At 40.4% G+C, this 23,430-nt stretch overlaps 1 protein-coding gene across 1 annotated transcript in view; it reads left to right on the forward strand.

Moving 5' to 3' along the window:
- The window catches only part of ATF7IP2 (activating transcription factor 7 interacting protein 2), a 58,142-nt gene extending 41,173 nt beyond the window's left edge, over nucleotides 1-16,969 (forward strand). Inside the window, exons 7-11 of the mRNA XM_017890719.1 lie at nucleotides 7,635-7,708; nucleotides 8,990-9,045; nucleotides 9,472-9,538; nucleotides 14,213-14,298; nucleotides 15,167-16,969. Of these exons, the coding sequence (XP_017746208.1) occupies nucleotides 7,635-7,708; nucleotides 8,990-9,045; nucleotides 9,472-9,538; nucleotides 14,213-14,298; nucleotides 15,167-15,580 (697 nt within the window). The 3' untranslated portion in view covers nucleotides 15,581-16,969. The remainder of the gene's footprint in view (nucleotides 1-7,634; nucleotides 7,709-8,989; nucleotides 9,046-9,471; nucleotides 9,539-14,212; nucleotides 14,299-15,166) is intronic.
- The last annotated feature ends 6,461 nt before the right edge of the window (nucleotides 16,970-23,430 follow it).

A 23,430-nucleotide genomic window follows, 5' to 3' on the forward strand; every position in this document is an offset into this window, starting at 1 on the left:
CCTTTATATGCAATTACTTCCAAAGAGTAAGCAGCAGGGTCTAAGGCACCCAAGAGCAGACCATTTCACCAATACTGATTGAATAAAATATTAATATGGCCTAAAAAAATCTCACATTGAATTTCATGTGATAAAAAAATGTTTACAGAGATAGAAAGGGGGACAGGAAGGAGTTACGAGCCACAGTATCTTAAGAAAGTTACTACTATTTTGCATGTGTTCCTCCATACTCATTCTTTTGTTGCTGCTGTTGTTATTTGGGAGACGGAGTTTCGCTCTTTTTGCCCAGGCTGGAGTGCAATGGCACGATCTCAGCTCACTGCAACCTTCACCTCCTGGGTTTAGGCAATTCTTCGGCCTCACCCTCCTGAGTAGCTGGGATTACAGGCATGTGTTGCCACGACCGGCTAATTTTGTGTTTACGGTAGAGATAGGGTTTCACCATGTTGGCCAGGCTGCTCTGGAACTCGTCACCTCAGGTGATTCGCCTGCCTCAGCCTCCCAAAGTGCTGGAATTATAGGTGTGAGCCACCATGCCTGTCCATCCTACTCATTCTTTATTAAAATTTATCTAATCCTAATAATAAATGTATCCCTCTTTTACAGATGAGGAAATCAGAGTTTCTTGCCCCAAAACACTCAAGTAGTAAATGGCAGAGCCTGGATTTGGATCTAAACATTCTGTCTTCAGAACCTATGCTCTTACCTACTACATAATAACAATGCCTGGAGAAATGAATTACTAATTTTAGACATAGAAATGTTTCTCCAAGGTAAACTACAAGTAGATAACATATGTTAGTCACACTCAGGCTTCCATAAAAATTACCAGTTTCCTCAGTTTTCCTCCCAGATATGGTTCATTAAATAAGAGCTGGGCCGAGCGCAGTGGCTCACACCTGTAATCCCAGCCTCAGGCCGAGGCTCCTGAGCTCAGGAGTTTGACACCAGCCTGGGCAACACGGTGAAACCCCATCTCTACTAAAAACACAAAAAACTAGCTGGGCGTGGTGGTGTGCGCCTGTAGTCCCAGCTACTCGGGAGGCTGAGGCAGGAGAATTGCTTGAACCCGGGAGGTGGAGGTTGGAGTCACCTGAGATCACGCCACTGCACTCCAGCCTGGGCGACAGAACGAGACTCCTGCCCAAAAACAAAAAAGAGCTTTCATTGGTCGCAGTTAGTTGAATAGTTTCATGAAAGTTTCCTATCATTACATCAAAATCTAGTGGAATTCCAGTTAGACCATAAGGTTGCCGTTTTACAAATGGATTTCTCAGGATAAGCATTAACAGCTTTATATAGAGACATAATTTTAAAAATAAAGTTAGTGGACATGTAATATCTACTAAAAGCTGCATGAACAGTGTGTTAGGCTGATGAATTTTCACAAAGTGACAAATGACCCAGATTAAGAAACACCAGTGGCATCCAGCCTGCCTCATGCCTGTTCTCCTAGTCATCAGTCTTCTAACACCATAAATTGTTTTTGCTTTGTTTTTGCCTTTATAGAAATGGAATCATACTCAGTGAACTCTTTTATGTCTTCTTTCATCCCACATTATGTGTTGTGAGATCCATCCATGCTGTTGCTATTCAGCAGTTTATTCATTGCTATATAATATCTATCATATGAATATGCCACAATTGTGTAATATCTATCATATGAATGTGCCACAGTTAATCTGTTTAGTTCATGGCCATTTGGATTGTTTTCAGATTGGGGAAAGTATAAATGGTGTTGCTGTGAACATTCTTTTACATGTCTTTTGGTGAATGTACATATATACACTTCTGTTGGACATATGCCTAGAAGTGGAATTGCTAGGTCATAAGGTATGTGTATCTTGAGGTCTGATACCTCCAACCAGTTTACCAAAGAAGTTGTACTAAGTTATACTCCCACTATAAGTACGTGAGATTTTGGTTGCTGCATATCCTTGTCAACTCTTGGTGGTATCTTTCTTTTTAGCCATACTGGTGTATAGCATCACATTGTGGTTTTAATTTGTATTTCCTTCTAATAATGAAAATTAAGCGAATTTGCCTGTTAGCCATTTGGATATCTTCTTTTATGAAGATTTTTGCTTTGTCTTTTCAAGTTTTTTTGACAGATACATTTATTATAAATACCTTTCCTGACCCAAAGTCATGTTGTTTCCCTGATGGTGTCTTTATATGAACCAACTGTACTTAATTTCAGTGTAGTCTTTTTTTCATAGACTGTATGCTTTTCTGATGAATGCTCCATCTGTTTTAACTGTTTTCTCCATCTTCTATATTTTTAAAATTATTAATCGTAGTTGTTTTAATGCGCTTGTTTTAACTCCAGTATTTGGATCACCTGTGCGTCTGTTTCTTTTGTTTTTCTGTCAGTTTCCAGTTTTTTTGTTTGTTTTGGCATGCTTGATAGTTTCTGAAAAATTGTTGAGGCTCTAAGTGATGTCTTGCCATAAGACAAGGCTAATCCTCTGCTTGCCAAATAGAGTAGGGGTCTGATCACCTAATCTACTCGGGGAACGGTATCACAAGCCTTGTAGTAATCTTGGTAAGGCTCCTTCTACCTCTAGTTCATTCTGGTCTCTAAGACATAGTCTACCATGGATCCCATCTGAAAGTTTGGACTCTTGCCAGGGCTCCTTCACCTTGGTGGGTCCCAAATATTATTATTTACCTCGTAAATATAGTGAGACTGCCAAAAATTCCTTCCTTTTTAAAGACTTTCTGCTCAGTTTCTTACACTCAAATAGCATTAATTGGAAGTACTGTAGCTTCAACCAAAGAAAAATTAAGTGAAGGATTTTGAGATTGATAAAGTATTTTGACCGTCATATAATGAACATCTGAGAAGAATTACTTAACATTTTCTTACAGATAGATTTCTTACAGATAGATTCTCTGTCACCCAGACTGGAGTAGAGTGGTGTAATCTTGGCTCACTGCAACCTGTGCCTCATGGGTTCAAGCAATTCTCCTGCCTCAGCCTCCTGAGTAGAGCTCCCACCACACCTGGTAATTTTTTGTATTTTTAGCAGAGATGGGGTTTTGCCATGTTGTCCAGGCTGGTCTCGAACTCCTGACCTTAGGTGATCCACCCATCTCAACCCCACGAAATGCTGGGATTACAGGCATGAGCCGTGGCACCCAGCCAAAAATCAAATTTTCTTTTCTTTTTTTATTTTTTGAGACAGAGTTTTGCTCTGGTTGCCCAGGCTAGAGTGCAATGTCATGATCTCGGCTCCCCACAACCTCTGCCTCCCAGGTTTAAGTGATTCTCCTGCCTCAGCCTCCCAAGTAGCTGGGATTAAAGGCCTGTGCCACCACGCCCGACTAATTCTGTATTTTTTAGTAGAGACGAGGTTTTCTCCATGTTGGTCAGGCTGGTCTCGACCTCCTGACCTCAGGTGATCCTCCCACCTCCCAAAGTGCTGGGATTACAGGCTGAGCCACCGTGCCTGGCCCCAATCAAGTATTCTTAATAAAATTTAGATTTAAATATTTGTGTTTCTTAGGTAGAAATAATGGCAAATGTTAGAGTCCCATTGAGAAATGTGATATTTAAAAAGTTGTTGAATTTGTGTTTTTTTAAATCTGCATGGAAAACTGTTGAGCATGAACTGAAAATGAACATGATTTTGCCTCTCCCCATGCAGTCAACAGCTACAGGAACTGACATTTTGCTGTAAACAAGGCAAATCGGGCTAAAAAAAAATTGTTTTCAGATATTGTTCAACCAGGAGTTCAGGATCATGATTGGGAAAACGAAGGAAATGAACTCGACCATTGTCCCAGCTTACTGCCTGGAGGTATTTTCCAGGTCAAGAGCAGGGATGGAGGAGGGATTCCAAACAGAGCCTTGTGGTCTTGCTGAGTTTAGGTCAGAGATTGGAGAGTCTGAGTTGGCTAGAAGTTATGAGGTGGAACAGTGAAGAGAAAAAAATTCAGATAGAGCTATGAAGATCTGCAAAGGGTCCTCGAAATATTGGCTGAGTAGAGATCTGCATGCAAAGGATGAAACTACTAGAGACTGGGGAAAGTACTATTGGAAAGAAGGCCAAGTGATTGATTGCTAGAAGTCATACATCTTGTTTTCCCTCTGACTAGGAGGATTGGGAACATTTTGCTTTCCCCTTGGCTAAAATGAAGAAACTTTGTAATCAGAAGTAACAGGTAGAGTCCACAGATGGGGACTGCTTTAGTGGGGCTCAATTAGTCCCAGAGACTGCAAAGAATCTATACACAGAAAAGCCAAAAGCAAGCTTCAAAGGAATCAGGGTAATCCTAAGTAATTTAATTGCATGCCAGAACAAAATCTAACACTCTTATGAAGGAATGGAACAACATCCATTACCCAACAGCATAAATTTTACAGTATCTGACATCTAATGAGAAATTCCCAGGTATGCAACATAGCAAAAAAAAATGGCCCATTAACAAGGAGAAGAATGAAGTGATCTACCTAGAAATAATTTGGACTTAGCAGATGACATAGAAGAGCTATTGCCAATATATCAGTGAAATAGGTATAGAAAATGTTCAGTCTAAAGCATGGAGAGGAAAAAGACCGAAAAAACAATGAACAGAGCATCAGAGACCTATGGAATAGTATCAAGGAGTCTAATACACATATTATTAGAGTATCACTAACGCAGGGGCTGAGCAAATGTTTGAAGATACAATGTGTGAAAATTTTCCATAGTTGATGCAAACTCTCAATCCATAAATGAAAAAAAAGTTAAATTCAAGCAGAAGAAACATAAAAGCATATAAAACCACATCATCAGATTGCTGAAAGTCAATGAGGAAGGGAAAATTTTAAAAAGTAGCCACACAAAAGACACATCACATACAAAGGAACAGAAAGTCTGACCAACATGGAGAAACCACGTCTCTACTAAAAATACAAAATTAGCCTGGCATTGTGGCGCATGCCTGTAATCCCAGCTATTCGGGAGGCTGAGGCAGGAGAATCAGTTTGAATCCAGGAGGCAGAGGTTGCGGTGAGCCGAGATCGTGCCACTGCACTCCAGCCTGGGCAACAAGAGCGAAACACCATCTCAAAAAAAAAAAAAAAAAAAAAAAAAAAAAGGAACAAAAAGTAGAATGGCAGCAGACTTCATGCTGTAAGCTGTGCAAACTAGAAGACATCTCTAAAATTGAGATCATAGATACTTCTAAAGTATTGAAAGGTTAAAAAAAAAAAAAAAAAGGTCCATTCAGAATTCTATATGCAGTGAAAATATGTTTCCAAAGTGTAGGGGAAAACAGACTTTTAAGCTAAAAAAAGGTGAGAAGAATACATCAACAGACGTACACTACAAGAAATTTTGGAGGAGATTTTTCAGGCAAAAGGAAAATAGTATTAAATAGAAATTTGGATCTGTACAAAGTAATATAGACTGACAGATATTATAAATATGTAGGCAAATAGAAAATATTTTTGTTTCTGACTAGTGTATACACACACTATATGGAAACACTACATCCTATATATGTACAATATATAGTTTGGAAATTATATATATACACACACAAGCAAGAAACAATTGGAATTTGAAATTTAAAATGGATACCATTTACAATAACTTCAGAGATCATAATATATTTGGGAATAAACCAAAACTACCTAACCTAAAACTACAAAGTATTACTGAAGAAATTAAAAGAGACCTGAATAAGTGGTGAGATATATATGCAACTTTCATGAATTCATTAAGATGTTACTTCACCCCAAATTGTATATCTATCAATGCCTCAGCCATTTCTGTAGAAAGTAACAAACTAGTTAAAAACTTAAGGCCAGGTATGATGGCTTACACCTATAATCCCAGAACCTCGGAAGGCCAGGGCAGGAGGATCACTTGAGGTCAGGAGTTCAAGACCAGCCTGGCCAACATAAAAAAACATTAAATTTTTTTTTTTTTGTTTAAAGTTAGCCAGGCCTCATGACACATGCTGTCTTCCCAGCTACTTAGAAGGCCGAGGTGAGAGGATCCTTTGAGCCCAGGAGGTCTAGGCTTCAGCAAGATACATTTGCACCACTGCACTCCAGCCTTGGACACAGAGCAAGAGTTTGTCTCTTAAAATAAAATAAAATAAAAAATTTTATATACATTGAAAATGCAGAGACCTAGAAGATGAAAACAATGTTGGGAAAGAACAAAGTTACAAGACTACACTATCTTTGTTCAAGACTTAACTATAAAGCTGTAGTATTAAGACAGTGTTGTTGGCGCCGGGCGCGGTGGCTCAAGCCTGTAATCCCAGCACTTTGGGAGGCCGAGACGGGTGGATCACGAGATCAGGAGATCGAGACCATCCTGGCCTACACGGTGAAACCCCGTCTCTATTAAAAAATACAAAAAACTAGCCAGGCGAGATGGCGGGTGCCTGTAGTCCCAGCTACTCGGGAGGCTGAGGCAGGAAAGTGGCGTAAACCTGGGAGGCGGAGCTTGCAGTGAGCCAAGATCACGCCACTGCACTTCAGCCTGGGCGACAGAGCAAGACTCCGTCTCAAAAAAAAAAAAAAAAAAAGTGTTGTTGGCATAGAGATAGGCATGTTGACCAATGGACACACTAGAGAATACACATGCAGTTCACTGGTTTAAGACAAAGGTACCAACGTAGTTTAACAGGAAAAGATGTTCTTTTCAACAAATGTTGCTGGAATAGAGGGAAAAGTGAACCTCAGCTCTTCATACCATAAACAAAAATTAACTCAAAATGGATCATACACCTAAGTACAAACAGTAAAAATATAAGATGTCTGCAAGGAAATGGTATAATTGGACTGGGTACAGTGGCTCACGCCTGTAATCCCACTACTTTGGGAGGCCAAGGTGGGCTGATCACCTGAGGTCAGGAGTTCAAGAGCAGCCTGACCAACATGGTGAAATCCTGTCTCTACTAAAAATATAAAAGCCGGGCGTGGTGTCATATGCCTATAATCCCAGCTACTCAAGAGGCTGAGGCAGGAGAGTCACTTGAACCCAGGAGGCAGAGGTTTCAGTGAGCCCAAGATTGCACCATTGCACTTCAGCCTGGGGAACAAGAGCAAAACTCCATCTCAAAAAAACAAAAAAGTCACTCATAAAAGAACAGGGTCAAAATGGCTTCAGATATTCTGTAACCATAATCAGCATCATTTATCATCATTGCCTCAATTAAATTTGTGGTCAGTATTGCTACTGGAGAGATACAGTAGCAGTTCTTTTTAAAATAATTTTGCTATAGTTTTCTACCTTTAAGAGTCCAGGTGTCTTTATTGGTCTTAATAGATTTCCATTATTAAATGATGTTTCATTTTTATAGAAGCAAGTATATATGCTCAAATGAATTTGTATGTTTTATACATTTATGTCCGTTGTATATTTATATGTATTTTGAGTCATTGTGAAGGACCTATAAAATGTAGTAGGGATCTAATTACTGGATTTTGATGAACCTTTGGTCATATAACTGAATTGGTAATAAATGGCGTTTTTTTGGGTATTTGGTTTTATCATTTCTATTTCCCCCTACGATTGTTCAATTAAAACATTATGAAATGTTAAGTTAGAGGACTCCTAACCACTAATTGCATGTTTAAGCCTGATAATGCATGTTTAGTTTTGTTTTAATTTCTTTTATCATTTTAGTAACAATGATGATGTTATGTTGATTTCTGTGGAAAGTCCTAATTTGACAACTCCAATTACATCAAATCCAACAGGTATCTTATAGCTGATTAGAATATGATCTATCAAGTTAGAAGGCCTTAAATCAATGTTTGCTTAAAAGTGAAAAATTGAATAATATCTTTTAATAAAATGAAAAATTTAAATGTACTCTCAAATGTTCTAACTTATATCATGGTTAATATTACCTAAATAATGATTCCTTAATGTAATTGAGATTTCATTTTAACCTTCTATCAGTTTATGGCCTTTTTGTTTCTTTTATATGTTTAATAACTTTGTAAGTTGTAAAACTGCCTATTTTTAATCATTTGCCCTGGCCTTTTGTTGATGGTAGTGATGGTTTGTTTTTTGTCTTTTTATTTGTTATTTATTAAGTTATCTTATAGTCAACTTAAGATTTAAAGTTTTTCTTGTCAGTCTGGGTGTGGTGGCTCATGCCTCTAATCCCAGCACTTTGGGAGACCGAGGTAGGTGGATCACCTGAGGTCAGGAGTTCGAGACCAGTCTGACCAACATGGAAAAACCCTGTCTCTACTAAAAAATACAAAATTAGCCGGGCCTGGAGGCGCATGCCTGTAATCCCAGCTACTCTGGAGGCTGAGGCAGGAGAATTGCTTGAACCTGGGAGGCGGAGACTGCAGTGAGCTGAGATCAGGCTACTGCTCTCCAGCCTGGGCAACAAAGCAAGACTCCATCTCAAAAAAAAAAATTAACCTTACATTTCCAATGATAACATTTCTGTCTCTCAAAAACAGCCATCTTCTTTGGCTCATAATTTATTATCCAAAATTCCCCATTTTCATTTCATTTTCTACTATGTTATAGTATTTGCATTGTAATTTTAAAGCTTTGCCTCCACTTATAGCTACTTACTTGTCCCCACAGTTTGGGGTGTTAAGATTGTGAATCAGAATTACAAAGGATGTTAATCATTTATCTTAGGCTTCCTACTGGTTCCAGGAAGGGCGCTTCTCAGCCATGTCAGGCAGTTGTAGTCTAAAGATACTGTGAATTAAAAGTACGTGCATTTCCAAGTGTATTTTCTCATGCAAATTTCTAGGTAGAAGGATTTTCAAAAAAAAGAGTTACTAATATAGTTGCAAAGTTACAGAAAGAAAAAATGGTTTGACCCAAAATTACATTTAAAAAAAAATTCATTCAGTCTTTGGAATCGGTAAAGTCAATTGAGTTACTTTTTATCACTATATAATTAACAGCTAATTAGCATCCCCATTATTTTGTTTTAGCATTCATATTTCACAAAGCCCATAAATACTATGTAATCAATTTGTCAAATGTCTCATTTCTTTCAGATACCAGAAAAACTACATCAGGAAATTCTAGCAGTTCTCCTAATGCTGAAGTTACGGTAAGTAAGAAATGCTAACTCTGAGTATTGTTCATTTAAACATGTTAGTTCTAGGAACTTCAGTGTTTGCTACATCTTGGATGATTTAGTTTTAGTCCAGCTTACACATTGAAAAGCAGACAGCTAATGATAAGCATAATTCATAACGATACTCATTTACCAAATTCATGTACGTTCTCCTTAGTCTTATTCTCAGAAACCATATAGTATTTTATAAGAACTTTTTAATAGTAGAGTTAAACCACAGGAAACTTTGAGATACTCATCTCTAGTTTCTGAATGGTAATTTGAAATTACCATTTAAAATTACCAAATTTTTCTGAATGGTAATTGAAAATTACCATTTAAAATTACCAAACGTTTAAGTTTTAAAAAACATTTTCAGCTATTGAGGCAAAGCTTTATTATTATTTATAATTTTTTTAGGCTGTACAGAAGAAACTTGATTTTATAATTGATTTGACAAAAGAAGGCCTATCCAACTGCAATACAGGTAAAATGATTTTTTAGATCTTTCTTTTGTAAAAAGGCAGGAAGGGCTTACTTATGAAGTTTGTTTTAATATGTTAGTGTGCAGATGTTTATATCTCTATGCAGTTTTAGCACATGTGCAGATTCAGGTAACTGCCATCCCAGTCAAAGTACAGAACCTGTAGCCACAAGGCTCCTTCGTGCTACCCCTTTATATTCACACCTTATTTCTGCCCCAGTCCCTGGCAAACACCAATCTGTTCTGTACTGTAACTGTTATTTCACAAATTTATATAAATTTGGTAATGCAATATGTGTTCTTCTGAGATTGACTTCTTCCACTCAGCATAATTCTGAGGGTCATCACATTGTTTTGTATCAGTAGTGTGGTCCTCTTTATTGCCAAGAGTAGCCCGTGGTGTGGATGCATCATAATTTGTTTATTCATAAACCCACTGAAAGACATCTGGCATGTTGGGGACTTTTACAAATTTCTTTTCTTCCTGTGGTACATACTTTTTTCCCTAACCACAACAATAGCTACTGAGAGGACGCACAGAGAGACAGAAACTGGGGTATAACATGAAAATGTAGAGGGAGAGTGACAACAGTGTCTGTCTTTCACAGATTTAAGGAAAAAGAAGTGAAATACAATCATGGGGCTGGGGATCAATTATAAGGTCTCATTCAAATTTAATGAGAAGTATAAACCCACATATCCAAGATGTTTAATAAACTCCAGGAAAAAAAAAGAAGTCATACCAAGACATATCATAGTCAAGTTCCTGAAATCCAGTGATAAGGAGAAAAGTGAAGATACAATGTAGGTGAAAGAACACAGAATTCACAGGTTTCTAGGCTAGAACAACACAAGCCAAGACACTTGAATGACTTCATTAAAAGGCTGGGGGAAAATAACTATCAACCTGTAATTCTTTATCTAGAAAATACGTCTTTCAAAAATGAAAGCAACTTTGGGAGATCGGGTCAGGAGGGTGGCTTGAGGCCAGGAGTTTGAGACCAGCCTAGGCAACATAGCAAAACCCCATCTCTACAAAAATAAGAATAAATAAAGCAAAATTAAAATTTTTCAGATCAACAAAATGCATTGCCAGCAGACCTTTGCTATCAGAAATAAAGGAAGTTCTTCAAGTGATAGTAAAAGATACCAGATAGAAAGCAGATCTACACAAAGAATAAAACTGTATTATAGAATGTATATAGAAGTCAGTAGATGAAAACAGTAGTGCAAAAGATAGTCACAGGATTGAAAGTATGCTGTTGTAAGGCTCTTAAGTGAAGTGGTGTCATGTTGTTTGAAGCTAGAGATATACATGGTAATGCCTAGAGCAACAGTTTTTTCTTTTACATAGAAGTAAAGCTGAAAAACCAGTAGTGGAGATAAACGGAATTTTTAAAATACCCAATCTAAGCCAGGAAAAAAAGAAAAAAAGAAAAAACAGCAGAGAAAGAACAAACAAAACTAATAGAGAACAAAAGGCAAAATGATCGATTTAAACCTGACCACACTGATAATAAAAATAAATGGTCCAAACACTCCATTGAAAAGCATTGTTAGACTGGAGAACAATACAAGTCTCAACTGTGATTACAAGAGATGTACTTTAAAAAGGAAATAAACAGGCCGGGCACGGTGGCTCAAGCCTGTAATCCCAGCACTTTGGGAGGCCGAGACGGGCGGATCACAAGGTCAGGAGGTCGAGACCATCCTGGCTAACATGGTGAAACCCCATCTCTACTAAAAAAAATACAAAAAACTAGCCGGGCGAGGTGGCGGGCGCCTGTAGTCCCAGCTACTCTGGAGGCTGAGGCAGGAGAATGGCGTAAACCCCGGAGGTGGAGCTTGCAGTGAGCTGAGATCCGGCCACTGCACTCCAGCCTGGGCGACAGAGCAAGACTCCATCTCAAAAAAAAAAAAAAAAAAAAAAAGGAAATAAACATTAATTGGGTTGAAATAAAAGTCCTGTCTTGTCTCTTATTTACAAGAAATGATATTTGCTAGGATATTTTGAATATTCAGCTGTTGGCTAAAAATTTAAAGGTTATTTGTATTAGTTCTTAACCTACAGATTATAATTTTACAAATCTGTCTCTTAAAGCTAGTACAAAAGAGCTGAACAGACTCTTTAAAACAATAAACTCATTAATTCTTCTAGGAAGGTTTTTGTAAAAATACCAGTAAATAAGGGACTAACTCTGAAACAACAGTACAGAATCTTGTTCATCTTTGTCAAAAGAAAAATACAAGTAAAAGAAATTTCATTTGGAGGATTCATAAAATGTATTAGTTATATCATAGGATATAAAGGATCTAAAATGGTTTTACTGCTTAATTCTGGGATTTTAGCTACCCAGCTTTCATACTTTCCCATATAAACCCCCTTTTCTTAATCATCCCTATATTTGCTCTCCCCAGTTGTGTGTGTGTGTGTGTGTGTGTGTGTGTGTTTTTATCTTTATATTCTGGTGTACATGTGCAGGACGTGCAGGTTTGTTACATAGGTAAATGTGTGCCATGGTAGTTTGCTGCACCTATCAACCCATCACCTAGGTGTTAAGCCTGGCATGCATTAACTATTTTTCCTAATGTTCTCTCCACCCCCCGCCCTCCCCCAACAGGCCCAGTGTGTGTTGTTCCCCTCCCTATGTCCATGTGTTCTCATTGTTTAGCTTCCACTTATAAGCGAGAACATGTGGTGTTTAGTTTTCTGTTCCTGCATTACTTTGCTGAGGGTAATGGCTTCTAGCTCCATCCATGTCCCTGCAAAGAACAGGATCTCATTTCTTTTTATGGCTGCATAGTATTCCATGTATATATGTACCACATTTTCTTTATCTAGGCTATCATGGATGGGCTTTTGGGTTGATTCCATATCTTTGCTATTGTGAATAGTGCTGCAATTAATTAACATGTACATGCATGTATCTTTATAGTAGAATGATTAATATTCCTTTGGGTATATACCAGTAATGAGACTGCTAGACCAAATGACAATTTTATTATGAAATCGTCAAAAGCAATTGCAACAAAAGCAAAAATTGACAAATGGGATCTAATTAAAGAGCCTCTGTACCGCAGAAGAAACTGTCATCAGCAGACAGACAACCTACGGAATGGGAGAAAATTTTTGCAATCTGTCTTAATACCCAGAATCTACAAGGAACTTAAGCAAAATTACAAGAAAAGCAACCCCATTAAAAAGTGGGCAAAGGGCCGGGCGCGGTGACTCAAGCCTGTAATCCCAGCACTTTGGGAGGCCGAGACGGGCGGATCACGAGGTCAGGAGATGGAGACCATCCTGGCTAACATGGTGAAACCCTGTCTCTACTAAAAAAATACAAAAAAACTAGCCGGGCGAGGTGGTGGGCACCTGTAGTCCCAGCTACTCAGGAGGCTGAGGCAGGAGAATGGCATAAACCCGGGAGGCGGAGCTTGCAGCGAGCCGAGATCCTGCCACTGCACTCCAGCCTGGGCGACAGAGCGAGACTCCATCTCAAAAAAAAAAAAAATTGTGGGCAAAGGACATGAACAGACATTTCTCAAAAGAAGACGTACATTTGGCCAACAAACATGAAAAAAAGCTCAACATCACTGATCGTCAGAGAAATGCAAATGAAAACCACAGTGAGATACCATCTCATGCCTGTCAGAATGGCGATTATTAAAGTCAAAAAACAACAGATGCTGGCGAGGATATGGAGAAATAGGAATGCGTTTACACTGTTGGTGGGAATGTAAATTAGTTCCACCATTGTGGAAGACAGTCTCAGTGATTTAGAACTGGAAATACCTTTTTTTTTTTTTTTGAGACAGTCTCACTCTATCCTCTGTCATCCAGGCTAGAATGCAGTGGCTTGATCTTAGCTCACTTCAACCTCCGCCTCCCAGGTTTAAGCAATTCTCCTGTGTCAGCCTCCCGAGTAGCTGGGACTACAGGCATGCACCACCACGCCTGGCTAATTTTGTATTTTCAGTAGAGATGGGATTTCACCATGTTGCCCAGGCTGATTTGGAACTTCTGACCTCAAGTCATCTGTGTCCTAAAGTGCTGGGATGACAGGCATGAGCCTCTACGCCCGGCCTTCCCAGTTGTTTTCAATCCATTCTTTTACCTACTTGTACCTTCTTTCCCTCCCACCCACCCACATCTTTCCTATTCGCCTCCTTTCTTCTTCTCACCATCTATTTTCCTTTCCGTTTCTCCTCCTTCCCCTCTTCTTTTCCCCACTCCACATTTTATACCTAATTCCTTCCAGATGAGCACAGACCTCATTAGTTGAGATTTCTTTAATCCCAGCCCACATAATTTTTAGTTTGAATTCCTAAAACTTGGGTATAGATTATAAATGGCTCTGTGTTTGAACATCTTTGTTGGCCTAACGAGAAAATTTGCCTCTAAGATCATTGATCAGAGGTCTCTGTCCCATGTGTAAACATATCTGGTTTCCAGTTACACAATGTGTAAAGTGTTTACCTTAAGCAGAATTTTTGTCACCCTAAAAATTTTCTGTTTGGTACCTCTGTATCTTGAACTTTAAAAGTGTGTCTTCATAATTCAATTTTATAATTTTAATTCACATTTAATTATCACCAAAGATGTAAACTATATCTTAAAGGCTATGGAATTGATTATTGCAGATAAAATTTACTTCTTAAACCTTCTGTTGTTCACAGAAAGTCCAGTATCCCCTCTGGAGTCACATTCGAAAGCTGTTTCAAACTCAAAAGAAACAACCCCATTGGCACAAAATGCAGCCCAGGTACTGATTCAGAGTGCTCTGTAAGGGATATGTATTCTGAATTGAGTGGGAAGTACCTATCTTACCCTTGAAGAAACATTGGGGTCACATTTCAGCTTAGAAAACAATTTAATATGCTGTTGTTAATCTACTTATTTATACAATTAAAATCAGTTGAGTTTTACAGAAGCTACAGAAATTAAAACAAATACTTTTTTTAAACTGAAGAAATTGGAAAAGAAGCAATAGCCATTGTTGATGAGGATGGGAGGAAAAGGGTGTTCTCATACACTGACACTTTTTTTCTTTTTTTTGACTCCAAATCTTGCCCAGACTATACCGAATCTTGCCCAGACTATACCGAATCTTGCCCTGTCGCCCAGGCTGTAGTGCGGTGGTGTGATCGTGGCTCACTGCAACCTCTACCTCCTGGGTTCAAGTGAGTCCCCTGCCTCAGCCTCCTGAGTAGCTGGGATTACAGGCGTGCACCACCACGCCAAGCTAATTTTTGTATTTTTAGTAGAGTCGGGGTTTCGCGATGTTGGCCAGGCTGGTTTCAAACTCCTGACCTCAGGTGAGGCAACACACCCAGCCACGCCGATACTTTTCATGTAAATTAGTACAGTGTTTGAGAACGCAATTTGGAAATGAGATGGAATATTTATCCCACATATCTGGAACCTAACCCATTCTGGATTATTGACATTCCAGGGTGTAGAAATCTTAAATCCAAAAGAGGATTATGCTTAAAGGACTGGATCCAGCCTCACATATTATTGAAATATCCTTTTATTATTTTGATAAATGGATTGAAGAATGGGAAGTATATATTTCTACAACTGCAATTGACCACTTTAAAAGCTGTACTTTCTTACAATTGTGTTTTTAGGTTCCTCAGTCCTTTGAGCACCTGCCACCTCTCCCAGAACCACCAGCACCACTACCTGAATTAGTAGACAAAACCCGAGACACACTTCCTCCCCAGAAGCCTGAGCTCAAAGTGAAACGGGTTTTCAGACCAAATGGCATTGCCCTGACTTGGAATATAACCAAAATCAATCCCAAGTGCGCTCCTGTAGAAAGCTACCACCTCTTCCTGTGTCATGAGAACTCTAATAATAAATTGATTTGGAAGAAGATTGGAGAAATTAAAGCTTTACCACTCCCCATGGCCTGTACTTTATCTCAGTTTTTAGCTTCTAACAGATACTATTTTACTGTCCAGTCAAAAGATATTTTTGGACGATATGGACCGTTCTGTGATATAAAATCTGTCCCTGGGTTTTCTGAAAATCTTACCTAAAAGGGAGGTCTTTAATAATTATATATTATACTACTTTTTTTTCATATTTGTTTGTTTACAATGTTACTGTAATACTATTTGCCGTTGTAAAAGGTCAGCTCAGATTGTGAGCCCTTTCTATTGGGACAGTCCTCTTCTATATGTTGTAAGTGGCCAATAATTTGATGAATTTCTGGTTTGTATTAAATATGTCCTTCCAATGGATAAGTTCTAAAACATATGCTATCTTGGTCGCGTGTTGCTGAGGTGTGTTGTGAACAATACCTTTGGTGACTGTGGAACTGCTGCTTCTATTAGAAGACCTAGGATACAAGCAGCCACTGTTTCCTCCATTAACAATCAGCTTTTAGTGACCTGCTGTGGTCAGCATAGCTATAGGAAAAGTCAGCCCTTGACTGAGGGCCAGATCATCCCTGGAGTGCACCTCTACCAAGATTTTATGAAAAGATGACATGTTGGACTGCATAATAAAAATTTTAAAAAATTTTTTTTTGGGATGAAATCTTGCTCCATTGCTCAGGGTGGAGTACAGTGGCACAATATCAGCTCACTACAACCTCCATCTCCCAGGTTCAAGCAATTCTCCGGTGTCAGCCTCCCAAGTAGCTGGCACTACAGTAGGTTGCCACCACACCCAGCTAATTTATTTTTAGTAGAGATGGGTTTCACCTTGTTGGTCAGGCTGGTCTCAAACTCCTGACCTCAGGGGATCCACCCGCCTCGGCCTCCCAAAGTGCTGGGATTACAGGCGTTGAGCCACCACACCTGGCCAAAAACTAAAAGATTTTATGAAAAGAAATGGCTTCCCATTCTATTCAGCTTCTAAGTGGGCTATTCATTTGTGCCCCTCCTCTTTTTTGTTTTGTTTTGCACTATGTCAGTCATTTGGGGAAAAAGCCTGGAGGTCTTTCCTGAATCTGTAGACATAATAAAATTTGTGTGCTGTGTACACAAAAACATAATAGTATCTCTCATGAAAGCATTACCCAACCTACTGTTTGAGTTGAGAATGGATTTGTCCACCTTAGATGTGAGGCTTTAGTTTGCTCATTTCCTAAATGCTACCCTTTGATCATTTCCTGGCTGCCATCCCAATACTAGGGGGCTCAGATGTGTCTTGTGCCCACCTCTTCCTGAGAAGAAGTGGAGCTGTGACTAGTACAAGCAGCCCAAGAAACTCAACAGGACCCAATGGAGGCAAACTTGAGAAAATAACTGGGATGATAAAAAATAAAAATAATCCCAACTGTTTGAAAGTTCGAAAGAGGGGCATTCTTTCCTGGTACATGGTGAAAGTTCGGGCTCCAGAGGCTTAAAACGGGGAATGGTTTTCCTTGGCATTTTGTAAATGCTCTCACATCTGCAGTAATAAAGCTGTTATTTTCTGCAGTCTTCTATGTCTTCATTTTCAAGAAAATTACTGATTCATGAGAGGAACTGCCCTGTGAGTTCCCATTTCCTACTCAGAGCCACTCTGGGTGAAGATTTCACCCTGGGATTGTCATGGACTAGACATTTACTCATTGTGAAGCCCAAAGACGCAGCCCATAAACAAGATTTTGTTACCCATCACCAAGTGAATCTACATCTACAACCATTGGGCCATCTGGAAAGATGATCGATGCTCAAGTCTGTAGCAAATGAGCCTTTATGATCAAAGGAGGAGGGAGAAAGGCTGACAGCAAACATCTTAGAGGTGGTACCTCAGAAAGCATTACTATTTTGCCTTTTGGAGAGGCAGGGGCAAGATCAACTGTTTGTTCATTTGTTTTTGAGATAGGATCTCTGTTACCCAGGCCGGAGTGCAGTGGCACCACCATCAGTGTCCCTGCAGCCTCAACTTCTTGGGCTCAAGTGATCCTCCCACCTTAGCCTCTCAAGTAGCTGGGACTACAGGTGTGCACCACCATGCATGGCTAATTTGTTTGAATTTTAGTATTGCTGAGGTCTCACTATATTGCCCAGCCTGGTCTCGAGCTCAGGGGATCCTTCTGCCTCGGCCTCCTAAAGTGCATGGATTATAGGCAGATCCTCAACTGTTAACACATCAGTGACACCAGGAAGGAGCTAGCCAGCCTAAGGACAAAAAAGTCCTGCCAGTAACACAGTCACACAGTACAGAGAACCCACATCCTGACCCCACCCTATGAAATGCTTCCTGTACTTCCAGTGGGAAACCTTTATACCTTCATTAGGTAACAGAATCAAACTGAGTAATGACTGAAAATTGAATACATTGAGAAAAGGCTATGGAGTGGCCCAAGGAATTACCAGGAATCCTAGAGACTCAAGGAAAAAAATACTTTGCAACAACCCAACCAAGTTTCAAACCTGATACAGTTTATGCAATTCACATTCTACATAATGGTATGTTAGACATTTTATGCCCATTTTAAAGATGGAGAGACAGGCCCAGAGAGCTTAGGAGACTGGTGCAAGGTCATAGAGGCCCAGGGAATAATTACAGCCGGGATTCAAAACCAGCTACATGGTTCTGATTCATGCTGTGTACACCATGCTCTGCTGTCTGTGGGAACTACACTGAAGGAACGGTTAGAATTCACACTCTGCTGCCTTGTGGCTCCAGATTGAAATCCCAGCATCTGATTGGCTTATCCTAGGGCATACGTTCAAGTTGCAAGGTGAATTGGAGAAGCAAACTTCTGGTATTTCTAATCTTCAGTGAGAGGTGTACACAAGGTAAGGTTCTGGACTGTGTCCCGTAGCTAAGCTAGAACTAGCTACCCAGGATTTCTTTCCCTGGCTAGTTCAAGGTTAGCATTGATCACGAGACATTATGCTGAGATTTGAAGAGCAGAAGTGAAATGGCATCACATGTCTTAGGTTCCGAAGGGCAGTGCAGGACATCAGAATGAGGCGGCGGATGTGCGCTGTTGCTGATCTGCAAGTTGATGGACCTGCAGCTCCTGCGGCTGCCATCAAAGTCACCTCTAGCCTATCCAAGTACAGGACACGTATGGGTGCTGCTGTGTGTTTTTCCCACAGACCATTATTCCCATGGCGTCAAGGTGGGATTGGTGACACAGGTTCCAGTTTGTACTTGGTCCCAACCACATCCACCCTTCCTCCCCAACAGCCTGCCTGGCTGACTGATAGTGACTCCAGGCTTCACAATAGACACAAAAGGAACAGTTTGTGTGGACTTCTCTACCAGCTGTCATGCATAGGAATAAGTCTAACTCCATGAGAGATACGTCTTGTTGAATACCATGAGTTCTAAATTTCTCTTCAAACAATCAGTATGTCAGTATATTCAGTTCTTTGTTCTCCATTTCAAAGCTTAACTTCCTCATTCTCCTCACCCCTAGTCACCCTGGTCACCTGCTGTTCTGTCCTGAGTCACCCTGGTCACCTGCTCTGACCTGAGTCATCCTGAGTCACCTGTTCTGTAACCGCCCTTCCCGCCAAACTACTCACCCCACCACTCCAGCTCATATCCCTGCTGTCTTTAAAATAGCCACTCGGAATTAGCTTAGACTGTGTTGTCCAACCCTAGCCAATAGGGGAATGACACAGCAGTAGGGGCTACCTGTCTCAGAAATAAAAACCCCTTTCCCCTCCCTTGTTCAGGTATGCTCTCACCATTGCTCCACCCACAAGTTGCACCTTTCACCACAACCTCGTCAAATGTTGGATGGAAGGAAAACTCAAACTGGCTTGGGAAAGGACTCTACCTAGTGCTTCTAACCACCGAGATCACAGTTCGAATAAGTGACTCATCACACCTGGGTCAAAAGAGCAACACCCCCTCCAAAATCATGGATAGCTATTCCAGGGCCAATTCCAACCAAGCTACAGCTAAAACGGGTTTGATCTTCTTATATTGCATCTCTTTCTTTTCCCCTTCTATTGCTAGTCCTCTCGTTATTAATGTAACTAGGTCAAGTTCACCCCAAACTATTACTTTTGATGCTTGCCTTGTGATGCCCTGTGGAGATTTGCCAAACTAGAGGCAACTCACCACCTCAGAAAAGTATTTTTATCCTTCCTAGCTCTCCTCAGACTAGAAGTCTATTAACTGGGATAAGTTAGTTTGGGAAGAGTTTGATGAAGATTCCAGTATAAACTGGGAATCTTGTCCTCCTAGAGCAGAGGTTCTCTGCCAAAGTTGGTCCAATGCTCTACAAAACTAAAGAGCAAGGATGGACCACCTCAACTAGTACTTGCAGCTTCTTGAAACCATATATTCATTTTACTAAAGGAGTTACCCCTCCCCATTGTCAGCTGAACCAGTGTAATCCAGTACAGGTTACCATCTCTTCTCCCCAGAGGTCTTCCCCTTCATTAAGCTGTTTCTATGATATAGGAACAGAAATCTCAGAGAAGGACCCCATAAGATCCTTTGAAATGTGCTTGATTGCCTCCTCACCTCCTGCATCGCCTTCTCCCTCTCCTAAGTTCTCCACTAACCAAACCTTCTCTCATTATATACACAGTGATAGGACCAAAGTAGACGCTGAGGAAGTAAATGATTTAAAATAAACTTTAGCAATAGAGACAGGATATCAAGACAGGATATCGAGATGCAAATGCCTGGTTGGAATGGATCCAATGTTCTGTTCGCATGCTAAACAAAGCAATTGTTATGCCTGTGCACATGGCAGGCCAGGGACCCAGATTGTCCCCTTTCCACTAGGATGGTCCTCCAGTCGACCAGGCATGGGCTGTACAGTAGCTCTTTTCCAGGATCCCACCGCCTGGGGTAACAAGTCATGCCAAGCTCCCTCTCTGCTATATCTCAAAGTTCGACACCCTGTGGGTCAGCCCACAAGGGCCATCCAACCTCCATCTCCCGACACTAAGTTCACTTCGTGTCTCTCATGACAAGGAAGGAACTTAGCATTCCTTGGAGACCTGAAAGGATGCACTGAGCTTAAGACTTTTCAGGAGCTTACCAGTCAGCCCTTGTTCATCCCCGAGCAGATGTGTGGCGGTATTGTGGTGGGCCTTTACTGGACACTCTGCCAAGTAACTGGAGCAGCACTTGTGCTCTAGTCCAACTGGCTATCCCTTTCACCTTGGCATTTCATCAACCAGAGAAAGGGAAAATACAACATCGTAAAACAAGGGAAGCCCCTTAAGGGTCTTTCGACCCTCATGTTTATTTAGATGCAACTAGAGTCCCATGAGGAACACTAGATAAATTTAAAGCCCAAGATCAAATATCTGCAGGATTTGAGTCAATATTTTGGTGGGTGACAATTAATAAGAATGTAGATTGGATAAATTACACTTATTACAACCAACAGCGGTTTATTAACTACACTAGAGATGCTGTTAAAGGAATAGCTGAGCAATTAGGGACTACTAGCCCGATGGCTTGGGAAAATAGAATAGCCTTAGACATGATATTAGCAGAAAGAGGAGGAGTTTGCATCATGATTAAAACTCAGTATTGTACCTTCATCCCAAACAATACCACCCCGATGGAAGTACAACAAAGCACTGCAAAGTCTAACCATTCTGTCCAGTGAATTAGCCAAAAACTCAGGAGTAAATAACACTTTCTCAGGGTGGCTAGAAAGGTGGTTCAGTAAATGGAAAGAAATCATAGCCTCAATTCTTACTTCTCTTACAGCCGTAATAGGTGTACTCATTCTTGTTGGGTATTGCGTCATACCATGCATCCGTGGACTGGTGCAGAGACTCATAGAGATAGCACTTACTAAAACCTCCCTTAACTCTCCTCCACCTTATTCAGAGAAGCTTCTTCTTTTAGAGAATCAAGCAGAACAACTAAGCCAAGACATGTTAGGAAAGTTTGAAGAGAAAGAACTGTAAAATTCAAGAGGATGGAGTTGTTGAATATAGTGAATTCTAAATTTCTCTTCAGAGAATCATTCTGTCAGTATGTTCAGTTCTTTGTTCTCCATTTTAAAGTTTAACTTCCTCGTTCTCCTCGCCTCTAGTTTCAATAAACAACCTTTTCCACCAGTTCTAATCAGTAGTTTGCATCTGTTCCCCTGGTCACTTGCTCTGTCCTGAGTCACCCCTGGTCACCTGCTCCATCCTGAGTCATCCTGAGTCACCTGTTCTGTAACTGCCTTTCCTGCCAAACTACTCAGCCCACCACTCCAGTTCATACCCCTGCTCTCTTTAAAACAGCCAATCAGAATTAGCTTAGACTGTGTGGTCCAACCCTAGCCAATAGGGGACACGGCAGTAGGGGCTACCTACATCATGAATAAAAAACCCCTCCCTTCCCTTGTTCAGGTGTGCTCTTGCCATTGCTCCATTGTGGGTCACACCCTTCTATAGAAGTAAAATTGCCTTGCTGAGAAAATTAAATGTATGTTCGAGTGCTATTTCTTTTGTGGCACCAAAAAATTATTTATAACTTTCTATAGCCTCAATGGCTCCCTCCCTGAGATGATGGGGACTCCCAGAACACAGGAAGAGCAACCTTGCTCTGAGGAGTTAAGGAGGGCAGTAGCTTCCCAACCTATCCTGGAAAGCAGCATATCTCATTCACTGGTGTGTGCTAGAATATGGACTTCACAAATATACCCTTGGGTCTGAAAGTAAGTTCCAACACTTACTTGGGCAACATGTTTTATGTCTCTGAGCCTTCTTTTTCTCTATGTGCAAAATGTAGACAGTACTGGCTGCCTACATTTTGTAACAGTTTCCTTTCCTTCTCTGCCCTTCTCTTTTCTCTTTCCCCCTTCCTTCTCCCTCTTCTTCTCCATTTCTTTTTCCATAATTAACTGGTTCTTCTTCTATTAAGAGGTGAGACTAGGCCAGGTGTGGTGGCTCATGCCTGTAATCCCAGCACTTTGGGAAGCTGGGCCAGGCGGATCACCTAAGGTCAGAAGTTTGAGACCAGCCTGGCCAACATGGCAAAACCCCCTCTCTACTGGAAAAAACAAACAAACAAATTAGCCAGATGTGGTAACGCACAACTGTAATCCCAGATACTCAGGAGGCTGAGGCAGGAGAAGTGCTTAAACCTGGGAGGCAGAGGTTGCATGAGCTGAGATCATGCCACTGCACTTCAGCCTGGGTGACAAGAGCAAAACTCTGTCGCAAAAAATGAAAGAGCACAAACACATTCCTCCATATATCTCATCTTCCTGAGCCCAACACAAACACATTCACACATTCCTCAGCCCTGGGCCCAGCACAAACACATTCCTCCATATATCTCAACTTTGGAAAAACACCACCTGGAGAGTCCCCTGATAAGGTCACAACCGTTTGTGGTTTTACTGAAGGCGCGGGAACCAATAGAAAACTACTAAATGTATAACTTAAAATGACAACCAGTTGTAATGCTGTAACCAAAAGAATACCCTTGTTCCTCTGTAACTTAGCATATCCTGTTTACATCGGGCTATAAAAAGCGAGCACACGCATCGTTCGGGGCCCTCTTGTACGCTGTGGAATGGAGGGACCAAGTTCTAACTTGCAGTAAAGATCCTTGCCACTTGGCTTTGACTCTGGACTCTGGTGGTCTTCTTTGGGGAATAAACAGTCTGGGCATAACAAAACAAAATTTTAAAAGTGAGACTAAGAATCCTGATAGATACATACAGTGCCATTGTAAGGAATAAATCAGTGTGGTAAATTCTTACAGTTTTATGGTTCTGTTTGCTTTTTTTAGTTCAATAGTTTTTGGGGTATAGGTCGTTTTTGGTTACATGGATGAATTCTTCACTGGTGAATTCTGAGATCTTATTATACCTGTCATCCGAGCAGTATACACTATACCCAGTATGTAGTCTTTTACCTCTCACCCAACTCCCAATCTCAGCCCACCCCAAGTCCCCAAAGTTCATTATATCACTCCATATGTTTTTGCATCCTCATAACTTAGCTTCTACTTAAAA

This window comes from Rhinopithecus bieti, unplaced genomic scaffold, assembly GCF_001698545.2.
Source record: "Rhinopithecus bieti isolate Rb0 unplaced genomic scaffold, ASM169854v2 scaffold_19459, whole genome shotgun sequence".
NCBI lineage: Eukaryota > Metazoa > Chordata > Mammalia > Primates > Cercopithecidae > Rhinopithecus > Rhinopithecus bieti.